The sequence below is a fragment of the Sturnus vulgaris genome, chromosome 12 (assembly GCF_052056855.1).
Source record: "Sturnus vulgaris isolate bStuVul1 chromosome 12, bStuVul1.hap1, whole genome shotgun sequence".
Taxonomy (NCBI): Eukaryota; Metazoa; Chordata; class Aves; order Passeriformes; family Sturnidae; genus Sturnus; species Sturnus vulgaris.
The window spans coordinates 17,619,872-17,641,197 of NC_142254.1; the positions used below are offsets into that span (position 1 = coordinate 17,619,872).

General features: G+C 42.4%; 1 protein-coding gene across 2 annotated transcripts in view; it reads left to right on the forward strand.

The window, feature by feature from the left end:
* The first annotated feature begins 10,967 nt into the window (after positions 1 to 10,967).
* The window catches only part of CDH13 (cadherin 13), a 429,361-nt gene continuing 419,002 nt past the window's right edge, over positions 10,968 to 21,326 (forward strand). Inside the window, exon 1 of one of the 2 annotated variants that reach the window (XM_014874444.2) lies at positions 10,968 to 11,144. In XM_014874444.2, coding sequence (XP_014729930.1) covers positions 11,100 to 11,144 — 45 coding nt within the window. In that variant the 5' untranslated portion in view covers positions 10,968 to 11,099. The remainder of the gene's footprint in view (positions 11,145 to 21,326) is intronic. The other variant, XM_014874443.2, reaches the window with a different exon arrangement.

Consider the following 21,326-nt stretch of genomic DNA (forward strand, 5'->3'; position numbering starts at 1 on the left):
TTTAAATCTGTCCAATATTCCAGCAATATTAGGTCAGAACTGGAGGCTTTGGTTGAAGAATTGCAATATTACACTTTGCCTCTCTTCTGTTTTTGCATCATCATCCAAGTAATGACACCGTGCAAAAGAGTTCACAATGAGACAAAGATTTTAGGGAGAAATATGCTTTATTTTCTTAACCAGTTGGAAAAAGAGGTTATGAGAAGCCAGGATTCAGCTCCATTTTTTCTTCCATTTCAGCTGAAAGCTACGAAAAACCTGGATCAGCTCCTGTGTTAGCCGGCTGCATACCTGTAAAGAGAACCTACCTAAAGTTGCCTGAAAGTTACTGATCAACAGATCCCTCTCTATTCATCCTCTTTATTCAGCAGGAAATATTACTGGTGTTTTCTTTTTCTGTGTTAGTGATCCAATATCCTCTCATGGTAGACTAAGGCTCTTAATTTATGTGCTGACATCTTCTGATTAAAGTATAAAACTAAAATGTTGTCTGCAGCTCTTCTTTTAAATGTTGAAGCAGCATTCTGCCTACATTGGAATTCTGTTTCATTATTTTATTCCTTAACTTGATTTGTGATTAAACCCATCTCTTCTTAGCTTTCCAGGCTTAAAAGCTGTTTCTCAGGAAGTTCTTCAGCAACAATTGTTTTCTACTTTCAGGCTGATGGCTCCCTGGCAATATTATAACTACAAGCTTTGAAATGGTGTTAGATAGATAAATTATGACATTTCCCAAAGAATACACAACCTGACTGCTTCCTTCAGAGACCAGCTTTTATCACTTTCTAGTCAACTTACTTATTTAGTAACTCCATTAAATTTCCATATAAGTAGATATCCTGAGGACTTTTATCTGCTGAATTTACTCTCTCCTTTTGCATCTGTTTTGACTGTTTTGACTTGGATCTAATCACAACTAAATTTTATTTCTTCGTATTGAAGCTTGATTGTATATGATTATCTCTTAAGACACTTGGCATGTTTAATAACATTTGATTGCTATTACTTTATATCTCTGGCTTTCAGGGTTCAATAGACTGAAAGAGTTAATTGTTAATAATTATTTTTAAGAATTGCTTCCACTGAACCAGCTTTCTTCTCTCAGGTGCACCCCCTACCCACTGGTTAAAAAGCTCGTCTGCACCCTTCATTTTGTTGTGTCTTAAACTTTGGTCTCAAACTGAGGGCAATCAGGGAAGTGCTGATTCCAGTAGCTGAGTCAGCATTCCCAAAATCCCCCTTCCTAAAATAAAACAGTATTTTAGTTTGTGCATTCTGGTCTGAAGTTATATTTTAATCCCTCTTTACTTAGCAGGAAGAATTACAAAAAAAAAGATGAAAAAAGGTTTAAAAATCCAATTTTTCCTTTGCCACAGCACAAAACGTCCACATTTCTCTGGGTGCCAGACACAGAGCCAATGCCTCGAGCTGATCTTTTATTATGGAATGTCCTTGCAGCACCCTGGATGTGCTGGGCTCCAGGGAAGGGTGGCACAGATGTGACAAACAGCTCACTCCCATTGCTCCCAGAGCAGCTGGACCTCAGGAATGCTCTTCCTATGTGCCACCGACCCAGGTCATTCCAGGATCTGCACTTGAGACACTTTCACCAGAGCTTTCTGAGAGCTCTTGTTGCCTTGGTGCTATCGAATCTCTTTGAAACCTGCTGAAAAGTGGGAAACTGGCACCTCTCAGCATCTTATTATCTTTGCTGCATCCCCTAACTGTGATGCCCAGATTTCCCTAGGGCTGCAGCTGGCCAGTGTTGCTACACAGGGTGTGGTACATGGGCTTTAGGAGCTCGTGTTGACCGTTTTTTGGAACCAGACATCGATCATTGTGAGGAATCTCTCAGAAAATAGGTTTGACTTCCCCAGATTTAAACAGCTCTCTGAAGAAAATGCTTCTTTTCTTCTCCAAATGGGGACAAAAATAGCTACTTAGAAAATATCTGTGTTTCTATAGAATACTTCTAGTACTAGAATAATGCGTATTTGTTTGGATTTTCTTTTTCCTGGCTAGGCTCTGTTCAGTGTCTAACACGAGAACAGCTGTACTGGCTCCATCCATCTCACCTGCATTGCCTGAGCTAACAGCATCCTGACAGGAACACAGCTTCCCCTTGGCAGGGCACAGTCCCTGCCCTGCAGCTGCACACACCCTCTGCTTTCCCCTGTGCATCAGCTGCCAGCATCAACTGCACTGATGGGAGAGATGCTTTTCTTGATTAAAAAGAGGGAAATGGGTAAAATGATGCCCACAAACAGAGTGACATTGGTCAGCCCACACACCTCCTGCTCTTCCATGGGGAGGGACTACTGCCTGCTGATCCCCGAGATGCCAGCTTTTGCCAACATCACTGCTGCTGTACAGGTACCACTACACCAACAGCCCCCCACCTCCCTTCCCTCTGCTCTGCCCCTTTGCCTTCTAGGGAATTCTTTTGTCATCTTTTAGGAATTTATTTACCCTGGTGTCTGAGAGACCCACAGCAACAGTGGCCATAAACAGATGCCTAAGGAGGAGCAGGAACAAACCATTCTCATGATCTTTCCCCTGAGTGTTTTTCCAGCTTCCAACTATTTGCAGCTCAGGGGATTTCCTGATCTGATGTTGTTAACTGTAGCATGAGGGAAAAAAGGTATTGTGGGGCTGATTGTGGCTTCTTTGATCTACTGGCTTGTCAGTGATGGGTTCAGCTTAAAGTTGAACATGCCCAAAGCTGCTCTAATAAATGTCATTGGATTGCAGTTCCCAGGAGACCAAAGATCTGCTGCATGGAAGGCATGAGACTATGCAGCACTAGTTTTTTACCAAGCATGGCCAGTAGGATTTCTTAGATTTACCAAAGTCCTATTTTGACTTAAAATAAGAAAAAAAAAATTAGAGAATTTAGTACCTGGATGTGGGTAATTCTCACAGCATTCCATCCCTCCTTCATTCCTGATTAAAAGAAAGCAAATTTCCAGCTCACACTCTATCAGCGAGCAGCTGACAAGGGACCTCAGAACAAGGGTTAAGAGGTGGCTCAGAGCCCCAGAATGACCCACTGCAGGCTGTTTGCTCCTCCTCTGAGAGGCCCAGTCAGCAAAAAGCAGGTAATTTTATGCTGACCTAGGCAAAGGAATAAAAGAATATTTTGTTCTAGTGTTAAAAGATCCAGATCCATCAATTCCAAAGGAACTGTTTGTTTCACGTCGAGGCTAAGCCTAGTAAAACATCCCAAGATTGCCTCTTTCTTGGAGTACTGCACACATTAAAAGCTAAACCCAAGAGAGAGATTACAGATGAGCATGAGGCAAGGTAACCTTCTAGCATCCCAAGGGAGACAGCAAAAGGAACAGGTTTTTTCCTCATATTTACAAAGGCTTAATGAATTTTACATAAGCAAGATACAAAATTGAAGACAAACAATGAAATACAAAGAGATCTCAAGATACATGATGAACCAAAAATTCATGCATAATATACAGTATTTCAAAGGCATGTAAAGAAGCAGTGTAGGAATCAGATGTTTTTGGTGTATACAGAGTGGTTTGTTTGAGAAAGATTCCTCCTTAAGGAGCCAAAACTTGAAGATGCATCAAGCCCAAGCACCTTCGAGATGCAGGAGGGCAGAAAGGATCCCTTGATGCAGGTTGAGTGCTGTTTTTTCCAATCTGATTATCCTGATTAAAATTTCAGGTTATTTTCAGACCTAAAACACCCAAACAAAACAACTTTCTGGTTATTAAAAGAACATTCAATTTTCAGATGTTAATTTTTCCACCCCTGCATCACAAGGACTTTTTTTCTTAAGTCATGTGAGAGACGAATTTCCTCTAAGGCTACACAATATCAGAGAGCTTTGTCATAAATGGTTTGATAAGTATTGAAAATTCCATGAGAAAGCGACATCTAGAAAATTTCCCAATGCAGTTCCTGCTTCTCAAGACTGATAAAATTTATCATTGAAGAGAATATAGTTTTGAGTTGGCAAATCTACCAATGATAAGGAGATGTATCCTAAAATCAATTTTTGAAGCCAAAACATGTAAGGCTAATCGCTTTATTTCCATGCTTAACAGGTGCTGATACCAGAGGGGAAATACTAAATAGCGTATGACACCCTTGAGAAGCATGTAAGATATTTATCTGCCTAAAAGCCATGACTGTTGCATAGAGAAAAGGTTGTGAATGTAAATGGGGAAGGAGTTTTAGGATGAAATCTTGATGCTGCTGCAGTCGGTGGCAATTTGAGTTCAGTGGGACAAGGATATCCCTGAGCTCACCCTTAGCCAGGCCCTGCTACAGAGCTGGGGCTGCCCAGCCTGTTCTCCACAGTCAGGCTGGAAAATCAAGGAATCACAGAACGGTTTGGGCTGGAGGGGACCTTAAGGTTGGACACCTTTCCCTAGACCAGGCTGCTCAGATGTGCCTTTTCATTTTCTGAAGGAGATTTTGCTCTCTTTTCCTCCAGCCATGTGCTCCTGCTGGGGCAGCTCCCTGGCACCTGACCCAGTCTCTAACCCAAGACCACGCAGTTGCTGCCTTTCCCAGGTCACATACAATCATGATTCTGATGGAGGGGCTTTGCAAACATATTTTTATGACAATGACATGTGAAATACAGAGCTGCACTGGCCAGGGCAAAAAAAAAAATGCAGCTGAAAATGACATGGAAGAGAGCAGTGCCCCACTCTCTTAACACCTCCAGTGCAAGCAGCTATGCCCAAAGTCAGGAGGTTTAACAGCTCTGGGCTGATGTGTCAGCTCAAGTCCTGTGCACAGAGATATTCAAAGACTGACAGATTCTCCCTCTCTCTCTCAACTATTTTATTCCCCCTAAAATATACTTATGTATCTCCTGTTCCTCTGTGAAAAGATGAAAGATTAAGCTGGCTTGTGGCTGGGTAAGAATGGTGAAATGTTCCACCCGTAAGTAAGCTGTATATTCATGGTAGAATATTTTAAATGACCCTTATATCATAAGAAGGGATTTAAAAAAAAATCCATAACTGAGATTTAAGAGCATATCTCTCACATTTGAATTTCCGAGCTGATATTTGGTTGGGCTTTAGAAACTGTCACACAATAAAGCCATTAAAATTCTGTGGTTAATTTATTCCTGCAGTATTAACTTTCCCATTACTCATGATGAATATCTTGAGTTTGGATATGTCTTAGAAAAACTTCTGACAGTGATAACTTGCTTTTTCTCCCATTTCCTGTGGAAATGTTATTTTTTTTTTAATGTATAAAAGAGTAACTTTTCTAATAAACTTGCACAGTGAATTTTAAATAATGACTTTGAGTTAGTACAGTTGCTACCAAAATAGGGAATGATAAGGTCTTTTGTGCGTTTCTTTGGTTAATTATTCTGATTTGTATTTCTGGGCAGAATTCAATATTACCTAGCCTTGGAAAATACAGATCCCATTGCCAAAACAAATTTTCTCACTCTTATATCCATTCATTTCCTAGACAATAGGTGAGGTCAGAAGGGAAACAAGGAGTCATTCCCATAATAATGGCAAACAACTAATGAGCTGCCATGCATCATATTCTCCTTGCACGAAGCTGTAATTGCTTCCAGAACACCTGTATTCAGGCCAGATACAATCATGTGTAGGAGGGAGGGCAAAGGAGCAGTGGTGTTAAAACAGGGAGGGAGAGGCACATGTGAGGAATGGGAACAGATAGCCCAGCCAATGAAGAGGTGCTGAATTAAGCTGTGGTTCACTTTGGGTTTTACACAATAACAGAGGAAGGTTCTGGGTCCCCCAAGAAAGACCCAAGTTCTTTCAATACGCAAATGAGCCAGTGCCTGAGGTATTTAGCAATTTACAGCTCTGGGTTTGACCACCTTTCTGATCTTAATCAGGTCCCTTTGTGTTGTATGCCTCAGTTTTCCTTCTGGAACATAGTAAGAATGTTTTCCTATACCCCTATGCTTTGGGGAGGACACCTATGCTGATGGCCTGTGAGATCACAGAATTAACTGGGTTGGAAAAGATCTTTGAGATCATCAAGTGTAACCTATGACCTAAAACTACTTTATCAACTAAACAATGGCACTAAGTTCCACATCCAGTCTTTTTAAAACACATCCAGGGGCAGTGACTTCATCACCTCCCTGGGCAGCCCATTCCAATGCCTTCGGATTACTGGAAAGAGGGTAAATAAAGAGGTGGAATTCAACAGCCTGCCCATGGATAGGGGTGTAGGATTGCAAGAGGCTGAATTACTGCAGGCTGTCACTAAACCATGCTGTCTGGGAGTTCTGCAGTTGGGGCAAACTCGCAGGACAAGCTCAATTGCTGTGATCCAGCTGAAAGGCAGAAGTTCATAATAGACATGGGATAATACCTGCACTATTCCAGGAAACTCTTAGATGCTAGAAGTCAGCTGAGGAATGAGAACATCTTCCACAAAGGGATCTAGAGAGAGAAAGGAAATAAACCCAAACTTTTTTCAGTAGAAAAGATGCTGTGGAGACCCCAGCCCATCACATACCTAAAGCTCATCTCACTCCTTCCCCATCTTGGTTCAGATGAAGATTGAATTACGGAAAAGTTTGATTCTGGTACAAGTAAGAATTAGAAATTTAGATGTACACAACTGCACATTAATACTCTAGAATGATTTACAATAGCTCAGTTTTAGAAATTCAACATAAATTTTGTTTATGCTTAAAGGGCTCAGGGATCCAAAACCATGCAAAACCCAAACAATAATAGGTTTTATTCCTTTAAGAACTGAAAAACTGGATCCTGTGTTTACAAAAGCAGGGATTTCTTTGATTATTGTTATTATTATTACTTGTACAAAAAAGGGTGTGATGGTCTCTTAAGGATTTTTCTGAAATGTAAAATTCCATTTGACTAACCATTTTTAGTCCTGTTCTGACAATGGAACACACCCTATTTCTTTCCACTGAAATATCAGTTTGTTCTAGTTGCCTTTGACCTGCCTGTTAGCAAATATGAAAACAAAACCCTTTTACTATCTCAGGGCTTGGGCTGGGATGTAGGGAAACAGCAGACAAATCATTCAGAAGTCCCACAGGTTTTAGGGAAATCTGAACTGATGCCAGACTTCCTGTTGCCAGTAGTTTGGGTATTATAGAGGTTACCTATAATTACCTTGGTTGGGTACATAATGAAAAGCTGTGGGCTCAAATACAAACTGCACCCCTCCTTTTTCCTGGTCTTTTTATGAATCTTTACAAAGGAAACTTCAGCTGTACTAAGACTGGAAATCCATACCCAAACCTACTTTGACAGAACTGCCAAGCAGAAAACCAGAATACTTGGAAATGCATTCCTCAACTCTCACTGAATCAGCTCTGTTGCAAGCTTCTGAATATCTATCCTCCAGAATAAAACATTCTTACAGCCAGTGGCTTCACTTATTCCTGCTGGAGAACCTCAGGCAAGAGGATGGGATTTCACTCTTCTACGGATTCCAGCTCAATCCAAGCACATTTACTACAACTTCTTGTCCTACTGTCACGCCCTCCGTTCTTGCCCAAGGCTAAAACCTTTTCCTAGACTTGAAGAAATGCAAGATGGTGAAGCAGCCAGGAGTGTAGATTGCCAGTACTATGGCAGGGGAGATCAGTCCCTCTCTCTCACATCCAGGTTTCTCATGTGACCCAGTTTAATGGGAAATTAAACTTCTCTTGTTCTGATAGATTCAGAGCAGCTGATCCTCATCTTTTACAAAATAGGGCAAATCTTCTGGAGGTCAAAAGGTATTTCTGGCAGCATGCAGTCACTCCTTCATCTGCTAATGGGTATATCTCTGAAAACTCCTTGTGTGTTGCAGGCAATTACTACTGTTCACATTAGCCTCAGCTCAGCGATGGCCCCTGTGGCCAGAGAATGTCACAGAGAGGGACTGAGCTGACGAGTCAAGTTGCTCCAAATTTTAAAAACAAAAAAGATGGCATTTTGTGTCTAAAGACTACAGACCATATTGCACCCATCAGTTAACATGGTTTTAGATCAGAAAAGGTCTTGGCATGAGCTTTCTTTGTCACAAACCAAGACCCTCTCAGTCACTGCCTAAGCTTACTACACATTTTGTGTTAGCAGGGAAGAGCAGCTCGCCATAAAAGGGGAGGTCTGGACCCTCTCATTAACTATGCTTTAAACCTGAGGCTGTTATTTCTATTACTCTTGCTCCGTGGCACCTCAGCTTTATTTCATTTGTGCAGCCAAGTTGCCTCAAGCTAGGATTTAGAGAGAGACCACCCTCCATCTCCCGCAGTCTTGCCAGCTCCTCAGTAAAGTTTTGTAGAGTTTGAACCTCCTCCTGTTACCTAAAGCTGAGACAGAGGCCCCAACTACTAATTTCTAATTTATAACCTACCAGCTCTTCATTAATAAGCTGATTAGCAGAGAAGACTCTGCTCCTAACCCCTGAAGACACAGCTGGGCTGGGGCCTACCTGCATGGGGTCAAACCCTTCTCCTGGTGCTCTGATGGCAGCAGCTTCACCTCTCTCTGCTGGGGTCCCCAGACAGCCCCAGAACCCCCAGCAGCAGGGCTGTGGTGTTCTGGAATTCTCCTCAGCTGAGCAATGCCCAAAGGCCATGTCCCAGTGTGGCCACTGGGCATTTCCGTGCTGCTGCTGGTGGGCACAGCCGCCCTCACGCTTGGGCGCCATGTTGTGCCAGGGCTTGGCAGAGGCCTGAGAAGGGTTAACCCCTGCAGGAATGGTTAATTAGCCCTCCAGGAATGGTTAATTAGCCATGTAGGAATGGTTATTGCTCCTCCTGGACTCAATAGTTGCCCTTTTAGGGGATAATTAAGTGTAGCTGTGAGTAGGGGCAAAGCAGGAGGGATGGGTTGCAGCCGGAGGAAGAAGCTCGGTGGAACTGGAGGTAAAAGTTTCATGAATTTGTTTGGTTTTTTTAAAATAATTTCCTCTTCAATTGCTGCTAGAGGGTCTTGGCTGTTTCTGGAGCTAAGGGGCTGTGGCATGTGGCTTCTTTTGGCTGGGAGAACCCCTTGGGGAGGCAGGGGCCCGGGATGTGGAGGGGTGCCATGGCTGCGAGGATGGCCATTTAGAACACCTCAAACTCCTCGTTCCCCTCTCTGCCCCTGTGCTGGCATGGCCCCATAGCCATGTTGTGCCTTGTACAGAAAATAACTGCTCATGTTGGCTCAAATCTCATGTTGCATTATCTTGCAGTGAATCATCTACCCCATGACTTGACTTCTATTTTTTTTTTTTTTAATGAGTCCCTTTCCTGTAAAGCAGGATGCAGATATGCCTTTGTTTCTTTCAGCCACCACCTACTTCTGGTTGGTCTGGTAACTCACTCAGCTGTTTGGCCGCTGTTGTGGGGTTAAGGATGTCCAAATCACAGTGTGTCCATACAAAGGCTGTGCACACTGTGGAATGGCTGGTGGTTTTCTGTGGGATATGCCCTATAAACCCAACCCAGCCTGGCTTAAAAATTCCTAGGTGCTCCCCTTGAGGCTGGGAATTATATTTGGTGTAAACAGGCTCCCTGAAAGAGCAATGGGAGGTGGTCAGTCATGTATTTCTAGTCATAAAGAGCTCTAAGGTTTTTCTTTTTTACTCTGCTATGCTGGCTTTCTTCCTGAAAAAAGAAAAAAAAAAAAGAAAAAGAAAGCAACCTACCTGTTATTTTTTCTTTTTATGTCTAAATAGTGAACCTTTTGTTGTTACATAGAGCATTATTATTGCTGCTGGTAGTTCCTGCTGGGTTTTGTTTGGATTCTATTCCAACCTGAGTATTAATTTAAACTCACGTTTAATGGAGGTACTGGAACAGAGCTATTGCTGTCTGTGAGGGTTTAGACTTGGAAGGACAGTGTTTTCCCTCAGTTTTGGTCTGGTGGGTATGTAAAGGAAGATGTAAGCTCTGAGCAGTAGACTGGCAGTGGTTGCATCAAACAATGTTATTCACAGCTGGAGGCTCCTGCTGATGCTGGGGAGCTCAAAGTGGTTAGTAGCTCCTTTATCCCTTCGTATCTGCCTACCTGCCTTTCCCTTCCCACGTTTCTTCTCATCTCCACCAGCACAGCAGCCACCCGTGGTGGGGCAGAGCAGAAAGTGATGGCAGCTGGTTCTGCTGGATGTGCAAGTGAGGGAAAAACATCACTGATGAGAGCTGAGGAGACTTTTGATCCTTCTAAAAATGGGGGAAGGGTACTGCTAAGTAACCCTGGTGACAGCTCAAAAAAGGACTGGAGTGTTGTGATACTGGAGAGTGGCAAGAGAGGTGGAGTTGGAAATGCACTCAGGGAAATTAATTCCTAATCTTTGGTCCATCTGCCTGTGTTGCTTGCTGGGCTGCAACATAACCAATCCAGAGAAAGCAGGTCCTTGAGACATCAGGTCCCCTCTATCAAACAGGAAAACTTTTTCTAATTGAAGGACATGCACCTTTGAAACTCTGTCCTAGATTCTAGTTTGTTGAATTAAAAGCCAATTCTGCCATTACCTGAGCAGTTAATAAAATCTATTGCCTTGTGATGCATTTTTTCTGTAGGCTAGAATGGATCTGTCTTCATTGTGATTTGTGAGATTGAGGGGAAAACACATATTTCTACTGCACTGAAAAATTTCACTGTGTTCTCCCTCTAAGGCTTGAAAGTAACCAAAATTGCAGAGGTCATTTTTTTTAATTATTGAAAATAAAGTCTACCTTATTAACATTTTAATAAAGATAATCTCTTTGCAGGGGTGCCCAGAGTTGCTCTTATTTTCCTCCGTGCAATTCCATTCTCTGAAAGGGAAAATACTGTTGAGATCTGTAAAGCATGATGTTAGACTGAAACTAAACACAGAAATACACCTAAGCAAAATGCTTTCTAAAGGTGCTGTGTTTGTAGAGGTGCTTGCCCAATATGTGTGATGCAAAATGGGGATGCTTTGTGAAGAAATCATCCTTGTAAAGCCATTGGTTCTGGTCATCAGACTCTATCCAATGCTTTAGTGATGATGCTGCTGATCTATTTGGGAAGTTGGCTGGCTCTCAAGGCAGAGTCTCTTCTCAAAGGCTGTTTCACAGTGAAAATATGCTCAGTGCAGCCGAGTGCATGAATGAAAAAGCCTCTGGTACCTTCTAGTCTGGCAAAATGCAGCACAAAACTCAACTTACTCTGTCTTTTCTGCTGTCCCAGGTAAGAAATGCGTGGGTTTTTTCCTTGCTTTCTTTCATCTTTCTGCTTTTGTGTGTTTGGATTTGAAAGTATTTGTAATTCAGCTCTGATTTCTGAGTAATTATACATTGCCTGAATTACTGCTTAAAGATGCAGGATTTCTCCTCTAAGCCAGTTGCTAGGAATGTAGAATCTCAGAGTTCCCTGATTTACAATTACAACCAATTTGCCGTGTGATATATAGCATTTTTTTGTTTCCCTTCAGGAAGGGTGGTGGGGGGAATCTTTCAAGTGTCTCGGTTGCAGCTGCAGCAGCGATATTTTCTGTCATATCAAATGCTGCAACTTTGATTTGCCTCTTTCCTCTGTGGCTTGTGCTGGGTAGCAGGTTTATAGGCTGTTACAGGCAGCTCACGTTATTTATTGCCTTTTTTTTTTTTTTTTTAATAAAAGGATTTTAGGGGGGAATATGGAGGAAAAAATAAAATCAGACCTTGCAGAAGGCTCCGTTTCCCGAACTCTCCTGATAGATGTGTAATACTCCGTTAGTGACTTGCTATGTAGCCTTTCTCTTATTAAATGTAATAGATCCCCCTCTGCCAGAGAGCAGAGGAAAAAACACCCAGCTTTAAAAACACGGAGCTGCTGAAGCCCCGCTGCTGCTGCCTGTCAAAGCGCAGGGACTCGCTGGGCTTTCACTTCTCAGCACCTCCCGGTCACTCTTTTCCTCTCGCTGCTGTTACAGGGCTCACTTTTGGGCAGCTCAGAGCAGGTTTGGAAATCCTTTGTTGTTGTCCAGATTAAGTGCATTCTCCCTCCTTTCCTCCTGGGAGCTCTGTAAACTTGCATTTAGTGACAGTGGGCTGAGATCCTCTGCACGAGCAGGGATGAAAGTTAATTCCTTTCTGACTTGCAATCCAGCGGTTTTGTTAACCCTTAGAGGGTTGGTGGGGTTTAGTGTCAAATAAGTGCTCGGGACGCTGAGCTTGAACCCCCGTGTTTGTGTAACTGCAGTCTCCAGCAGGCGTTTGGTCTGCTGATCCCAAACAGGGCACCAAGGAGAAAACCTGAGGGATCACCATTGGGAGAGCTTTATTAACGCTGAGAGCGGCTACACAGTGTGTGAGGAGGAGGCAGCAGGGTGAACTGAATGCACACATCTGTGGATCAAGGTTAGCACGTTCAGGTCCTGGTTTCACCTGCTCAGGAGTCAGTGCAGGGACACGGGGGTGGCTGGAGCTGCGGGACAGCCGGAGGCTCGGTGACTGGGGACTGGGAGTGAGCAAGCACAAAGGCATTTGGGTGGGTTCGGGATAACAATCCTGCTCCGGGCAGTGGAACAAATGAAAACAGCTGCCTTGGGACATAGGTTTGGTGCCCAGCAGCGTGTGCTGGTGCCACATGGAGGGCTCCTGGCAGGGCCACTCTGCCAGCCCGGGCTCTGCCAGGACCGGCTCAGGACAGCGGCCAAGCTGCTGCTAGGGAAGGCTGAGCACTGTCCCGTGGGATGGGGAGACCCAGAGGGCTCCTGGGGACGAGAAGGTGTCACAAGTGGGCTGAGATCCAGCCCGGGCTGGCAATGGGAGACAACGCTCAGGGAGCAGAGGGGCTGGGGGAGAGGGCACAGCCAGTGGAAAGGTAACCTGTGGATGCACTGAACTGGTGCTCTCTCATCTTGGCTTGGAGACCTCCCATCTGCTTTGCTTGGCTTTCTCTCTGTTTTCAGTCCTGTTTTTATTTTTGGGTTTTTTTTCGGTACAGCTTCTCTAACACACTGCTGAATTAATCAGCTTGAGTTTGGATTTTCTTTAGTGGTCGCTTGTAGGAAAGCAAGCAGTATATATGTGATACAGGAGGACAGACTTCTAGGGCCTATTAAACATAGCTGGTATTTTTTTAACATTAATGTCTACTGAAAATCAGACAAGGTGCAGACACCTGAAAACAGCTGTGCACTTTACTGATAACTTCAGTGATACTTCAGAGTTCCTTCCCAGGCTGGGCTGAGTTCTGCTATACCACAGGGCTGTGCTTGTGGTGCTTTAGCCTTGCTTCCAACACAAATGCTCAAATTGCACTCCATCTTCTTTATCAGCATGTACAGCTCTATCTGGCCATGTCTCTTTCCACCATGTGAGCAAATGCAGCTCCAAGTTTACTTTCTAGATCATGTCTTAAGAGTTAATGAATTGGGGGATGAATCAGACTAATGTGGAAGTGTTTGTAATTCTGTCTTCAGGTCTAGGTTGTTGAGTATTGGCAGGTTAAAGTATGAAGTAGAGTGGGTGCCATGCTAGGGAAAGAAATGGGATTTACTGAAATGCTGTTTGGCTTTTGTCTCTGACACCCCACATGCACAGCTTTCATGTGACAGGAAAAGTAAACAGAAGAATGTGAGAAACAACATATTAAACAAATGCAGCCATCTGCTTGTGTAGTGGTTGTAACACATTTGGGGATCTTTTTCTGCAAGTTTTCTTTTTTTCTCCCTTAGGAGTAGCAAGAATCTCATAATGCAATGCTAGTGGAACCAGAAAGGACCAAGTTTGATAGAATTCTTTTTAAGCAGGAGCAATTTAGTAATCTTTCTGTGGAAGCAGAAGATAGTGATAACTTAGTTTCAAAGTAATGATAGCAAAGTTTACAGTGCAGAGAAAAAAGTTTGAGGAAATTTTTATCAATAGGAACATGAACTGTAAAAAGTTTGTTTTTAATGGAAAGACCATTTCTAAAATTAGTAACTTGAGTTTTATGTTTTCTTGGTCTGCTTCTAATTCAACTGCATTTTTAAAGTACAAAAACTTTGCCTTTTGAGGCATTAAAAGGATGAAGATGGAGAATCACTTTTTCATATCAAAGCAGCCCATTAAGTATGTATGCAAAAACTGTGGTAAACAGGTGGGAAATAAATTAATTTTTCCATTTGCAAAGATTTAGTCTACACTACTACCAACTGTTCTGTTTTCACTAAGAGGAAAACTGAGCATTAGCTGGAATAACTGAGAAAGATGTTCCAAGTAATCTTTTAATTCAGACTCACATTTAGAACTCCAAAGCATAACTATAATATACAGCTTTATTGATCTGAAGCTGACAATAAAAACTAAATGTACTCTGGTAGCTTATGCAGTTTACTATGCAGGGTACAGTAAGCAGTAAATGCATTCTCTGATCTGATGGATTTAAAAATCTTCATGTTTTACATTTTCCCCAAAGGGTATCTTCTAAAACCTATATACAAAATATTTGTTTCAAAACAAAAGTTGTTCACAGGCTTCCTTTTCTATGTTATGTGTTTCGTGCAGAGAGATGACTCACAATTTGTAATTAAGGCTTACTTAGGTGAGGAAAACCCCCCATATTTTTAATAATTTTAACAATAGCTGCCACATTTCACTGGGTTGCGACTAAGTAAATTGGAAAAATGTGTAGATTTTACAAGCTTGTCATTAGAATGGAGAAAATTAGTCCTCAAACTCTTTCCCCTAATGCAGAGCCCAGACTGCTGCATTCTTGAGCTTTTATTTGTTCAAATTTCTCCAGAAGAGGGCTCCATGCACAGCATGAAAGGCAGCACCCAGGTATTGAAAGCAAAAGAAATTTAACAGCTTCAGGAAAAAGGACAAGTCTTGCTCACACAAGTGTGTTGATATAACATTTCAGATGATGTTCAATTTCTGACCAAGTATCTCCCTGTTCTATCATGTTGCTGTAGGTCTTATTATTTGAGAGTTCTAGAGGAGAAGCTCTTTGGTTCTTGTGCTATATCAGAGTTGTAAAAATGCTTAAAAGATGTTAGAGAATCTCAGTTGTCAGTTACTCTGAATATTTAGTTCTACTGATGTGCACTTTGTGAACAGGCTGACACTTGCTCCTCACGGTTTTAGGCCATCATTTTTGGCTCTGCAGTCAAAAAACATCTTCCAGTTGCATATCTCATGACAAGATGGTGTCTCCCAAAACCCAGAGCCATTCCAGCAGTTGTGCTGTCCTATTTCTCAAATATTACCTTGGAGGGAAGGCTGGCACTGGTGAATTAGGATGGCTTTTGGCTACAGCTCTAGCCTCTAAAAATATCTTGAACAGGATCTGACCACAGTCCTTACTGCTAAGCAAGGGGGTTTGTTATAGTAGACAAGTGAAAACATGAAAATGTTTCTGCACTTATGGCAATTAAACCCTGCTTTGTGTACTCCCTGAGATTAGATCCTTCAATCTAAGACATAGCTTAGGTGATATGTTGGGACCTGCTTTCTGGTTCTGACAATCAAAACTTCAAAAAGATTTTCTTAGCACATGTAATATTGGTGCTGTGATCCAGTGGGAGTTATTGACTTGGCTTTTAGTGACTTTTTGACAGCTAAAAAATTAGTATTCCTAAAAGCTGTCTCAATAGACCAGTACAACAGGGACTATTAGAGCCATGTAGATGGCAACAGCAGTGCCCCTTCAAGGAGTTGTGAAGCACTGCCTTCCTTTTCTTCCTGTTTGCTGCAAGATAAACAGGCACGTCCCATTCTATTAATATGTAAAAGCAAGCCAGATGACAGAGCTCTCAGTGTTCCACTCCTCCTGCATCACTGATGGAGTTGCATCTCTAATCTTCAGCTGCTGGGTTGTACCAGGGTGCTGCATGTTAGGATTTTGGTCTCAGGTTTCAGAGTTCCTATGACTACATAAACCTTTCTGGAGGATGGGGGCTTCATGTAGGACTTTGAATATAAATGTCAGGTTAGCAGGTTTTATATTGTTTCATGGACAGTTACGGGGCAAAATTCACTGTTTTGATATTTTGATATTCCAGCCAGCAGGGACAACTGTATCCTGGGGGCATCAGGCTCAGCTTGCCAGCTGGGAAAGGGAGGGGATTGTCCTGCTCTGCTCACCACTGGGGCAGCCTCACCTTGAGTGCTGAGGGTGTTTTTGGTCACCACAATATAACAAAGATACTAAACTATTAGAGAGTGTCCAAAGCAGGGCAGTGAAGACGGTGAAGGGCCTTGAGGGGAAATAGTGTGAGGAGTGTCTGAGGGCACTTGGCTTGTTCAGCCGGGAGGAGGCTGAGGGGAGGCGTCATTGCAGTCACAAGTTCCTCCTGAGGAGAAGAGGAGGAGCAGACACTTGTCTCTGCTCTGTGTGACCAGTGACAGGACCCCAGGGAATGGCCTGAAGTTGTGTCACGGGAGACTTAGGTTTGACATTAGGAAAAGTTTGTCACCCAGATGGTGAAATAGATTCCCCAGGGCAGTGGTTGCACCACTGAGCCTGAGGGAGCTCAGGAAGAGTTTGGACAATGCTCTTGGGCACACGGAGTGACAGGCAGTCCTATGCAGGGCCAGGAACTGGATTTTATAATCCTTGTGAGTCCCTTCCAATTCCACATATTCTGTGATTCTAACTAGAGGTTCATCTGTGCAGGCAAAAAGACAAATCTACAATGTCCACAGGGGAGGAGAAACACAATGAGAGGCATTTATCATCCTTAGGAGTCTAAGTGGGCTATTGCATTTCCCAGTTAAGTCTGGATGATATTAGTGGGTTCTTGATCATGGCCATATGGTCGTACTGTGCCCTGCCCTAATCTCCAGATGGATGGGACCAGCCCAGATGTGAGGCTGTGTTTTTCTGTCACTTCATGTGTCCTGCAGCTAACACAATGCTAGTGTACACAAATCAGGAGGATATTAAATGCCAAAGAGGAGAGAAAAATAAGACTTTCTTTATTAGCCACTGTTTCATTATTCAGAGGTCTTGGAAATGTGCCCACTACTGCTTTTAAATTATTTTTGTGTGTGTGATGTGGACTATATTCTCTGTCAAATGGAAGAATCTAATTCTTTGAAAGCCTTATTGTTTTATATGGAGGGAACTCATTCTGCTCCTATCTTATCCAATATTCTACTGTTTTGCACTATTAATTTTCTTGGCTAGGGGAAAAAAGGAAGAATTTTAAGATTTGGTTAGATGGAGTTGGTTAAACCAGTTCTATGAACAGACTAAAATAAATATGACATATTAAGAGTGAGGTGAATCTTTTCAGCACACAGCAGTTTTCAGTATCTCTAACCACTTGGAAAAGCTGATTAAGGTGTTTAAATAAGTTCTGATATCTATGAATGTCCACGTATGGATGTCTAATTTGGATCTTTATGGGCCTTGTTCTTAGGAAACTGAACATCCTTCAAGCTTTTGAAATGTCTCAAAATTGGGCACCCATACACAGCTCCCTGAAATTAATAAGATTTTATTACCCAGGATTTCTTAGACTCCATTTGATAAAGGTTCTACTCCCAAAGCTATCATCTAAATAAATTAAAAAAAACCCTAGCAAACCATTAATAATACCTATCTATTTCAGTCTAAATTAATTCATTCTCTTGCTGTGAACAACTAATGCTTAATTCCTTATTAGTAATGGCAATGTATATATTTCTAAAAGTTAATATTTAATTCCCAAGGACTTTGCAGCTTGGTATGTAATGAAGAGCAAATAATCCTTGTGTGTATGAAGGCTGTGCTAACAGTACAGACAGCAAGTGGGTTTCTAAAATTTTGCAGACATTTTAGGATTTTGAGTAATCGTGGCAGATGGACCTTGTGGAACTTGTGTGTAGCAAGGACTCAAGATGCTGCAAACCTCAGGTTCTAGGCCATTGAGATGTCACAGCACTGTTAATGTGGCAGTATGCAAAGAAATGTTTATACATACAATTGGAATTTCGGAAAGGAGATGCTCATATCTCATCTCATATCTTGCAAATATCTGTACCTGTAAGCTCAGGTTACCTCAGCTGTTAGTATTTGTATGCTGAAGGCTGCTGTTTGTTACCTTCTCCCTTCCCTGGGCTGGGTGTGAGAGCTTCTTTCCTGCTCCAAGGCCAGGTTGACAAACGTGACCAGACACACAGCTGAGGGAGTCCTGATTCTCAATGGCTGGCTGCCACACAGGCAGGAGCACAGCCGTGGAAAGAGCATAGATAACTGCTAATATTGCTTCAAATCAATCCATAAAAGCGTTGACACGTTGAGTTTTGTTCAAACCGCTACGGAGTGAAAAACCCCAAACATGTTACAAAGCACTTATCGTGCTGATAATTGGCTCATCTACTTTATAGACACTCAATCTCTTTCTTTTCATCTTGGCATAATTTGGAATTGGGCTTCTGTGCAAGTTGGCAATAGGGAGTCCTGGAGTCAAACGCAGGGGATTTTGAACCCATAAGTGTGAAACAAAAGCTGGCAGCTGTCCATGGGGTCACTTTATAAAGGGACACATCTCAGCTGCCTGAAATAGGAGCGTCATCCACAGCTTGTAGAGATAGCATATAATGATAGAAGCAGGGGAGTATCATGTAAAGTTTCCCCTTCCTTAGCCTGTTAGAGTGTTCTTGTGTCTAATTACATTTTCAGCAGTTGGTAACCCTTGGGAGCAGACAAAACCCCAGAAATGGTGTCCTCAGGATCTTGCATTTTCTCAGACAAACTTTCTTGCTTTGAGTTCCTCTGCTGCCAAATAAGGTGTATTTATACACTTCTCTTGAGACAGCCCTGAGTTATCCCTGAGGAATGGTGTTTTATCAGACAACAAACAGCTATAACAAAATGTGAGAACTGAACATAGCACTGCTCTAGAGTTGACAAAGCAGGAAATCCAGAGCAGCTGGTACTTTGCTCCCTGAGTGAAAGGAGATGGAATTAGGCATTAGAATTGGATGGGCATTTCCTTCCCCATTAAAGCCATTGTTTCAGAGCTCTGTCAGAGGAAGCTGAGCAACTCCAACTGCGCTCTGCAGCAAGAATGGGTGTCTCAGCTGCAGGTTTGAGTTGATCTGTACAGTTAAATAACCAGCCAAATTAAAAGGTGTTCAGCTTGACCTTCTGCCAAGACAACTGGTCTTGCAAGTGCCAGGAAGTCCTGGTTATTATCTAGGTGAAATGTAAAATGAAATACCTGTGGGTAAAGATAAATGAGAATGATATTAAAATAGAGCAATACATAAAAAATGTTTTGATTTCTGGACATGTTTGTTAGCTTGCTACCTGAAGGTTGTATTTTGTGCCAGGCAAAGTGAAATGCATTGTTTTCTAAAATGTCTGTTTTCATAATTCATTATCAGATTGAAATAACTGGACTCTGAACTCTATAAATCTTGATTTATAGATATTGATATTCCTGTCAATTTACTGATACACAGCTCTGACCTGAACACTAAACTAGACAGGTTCATATTTGGTCATCTTTCCTTAATAATGGATCATGAAATGGTTTGAGTTGGAAGGGCCTTAAAGATCATCCCATTCCAACTCTTCTGCCATGAGCAGGGACACCTTCCATTAGACCAGGTTGCTCCAAGCCCTGTCCAGCCTGGCCTTGAACATTCAATCCATTCTCTGTCTTGCACCTGGGCTTCTGGACCTGATTCTGTGTGGAATGTGGTGATATCATTGCAAGAGTCATTATTTGGTGGAAAAAAAGCTGTAAGGATGATCAGGAAAGCCTAGAGTAATGGGAAGCACACCTCCTTGCACCCACATTCCCTGCTTTTTGGGAATGGATAAACCACTTACATCTGGTTTTGAAATAATTGTTTTCTTCTAAAGTTTTAAAACTACAATGTCTCATTTAAAAATAATAAACAAGACTGCAGTCTCCAGTGTTAAATGTCACCACCAGTTTTCCCTAATTGTTAATCTCTGCAGTTTAGTTATCAATACAGAAATGTGGTACTTTGTGTGGTGAGGGTATTGATTATTGTAATCTGGAAAAAGAGCAGCTGATAAGTTCTCATACCATGTGTTACCAGGAGTAAGATAAGGATGCTGGGAATAAATCATGAAATTTTGTCTCTTGTGGTAATTACTTCTGGTCTTGCACATCTCTCAACTTCAGTTTTGTGTGTTTGCAATAGCAAAGCATTGCTGCTCACACCAACCCAGGAGCAAGCCTCCAGTGGAAGTGGATTGATTGCATTGCCCCTCCTTTTGTTGTCTGGGTGAAGGATGGTTGGTGTCAGTGCCATGTGCATTCCTACTGTGCGTGTACCGGGATGCTTACACGGCTTCTATTGCTATGATATCTGAGCACCCTACAAATGGTAATGAATTTATCCTTGCTTCCCTAAAATAACTGCTCAGTTACGACAGGAACATTATTCTGAAATGGGAGACAGCCTCCAACATCTGCCTGTTTCAATGACTTGAGGTCTGTTATCTTAGGTGAGTAATGATGTTGGCTGCTGTCACTTGGGCTGCTGGTGTTGATTCAGTGGTGACACTTCATTGTACTCCAGAAAGATTAATTCTGATTGGAGGGAGCCCAGAATAAATCCAGTCTTCAGGCCAATCAGAAGGTGGTGTTTTCAGTACTTTTTAATAATGCAGCTCAACTTTCAAGAGTGTAATTAGTTATGATTTGCCAAGGAACTGCCTATGTCTATACAGTACTTACTTGCATAGAGAGGAAACTAATAAAATATAATCATAGCTGCACAGAGTTCTTTAGGCATAAGGAAATGGAGAGTGCTTGCTCATAGCTGGTGTTTGTGATGGCTGCTGACACAATGGAGCAGAGGAGGAGGATGAGGCTGGCAGTTCTGTTAACACTCAACTCATTTCAGACCACAGCAGTTTGGGGTAGAAAATGGGGACAGATAATGCACAACCAGCTCAATTGGGTAGGGTAGAAGTTCTGCATCTTTCCTCTGCAACAGGAGACCATCTCAGTGGCAGAATATTTATCCCACCATCTGCTCACTGACAGAGGTTCTTGTGTTCCTTCCTTTCCTCAGTTTGGAGGAGGCAGATGCCAAAAACTTGAGCTGCTCTGGTCGGAGCTGAGCTGCTGGTCATGGCTGTTTCCCTTCCAAGTTTAACTTCTGGAAGTGGGATGTTGCTGACCAAAAGTATCACTGTTAGGGAGATGCACCCAAATGTTTGAATTCCTGGGAGGGCTAGGACACATGGATGCACTATTGGTTACATGCCCAAAACATGGGATTCTGTGGATTTGTAAGGACTGTTGAAAGCCAAAGTCTGATTTTATGGAACAGCTGCTTCTTCCTGTGTGTTTGTCTCTTTGGAATGAGGATTCAGTCTTGCACTTGCTTCCCAATAATAGAATTTTCAAAGCTTTTTCCTCCTTCAGGAGTCAAAGGCACACAAGCACAAAACCTGTTTCTTGCTGTGCATGGGAGCTAAACATTG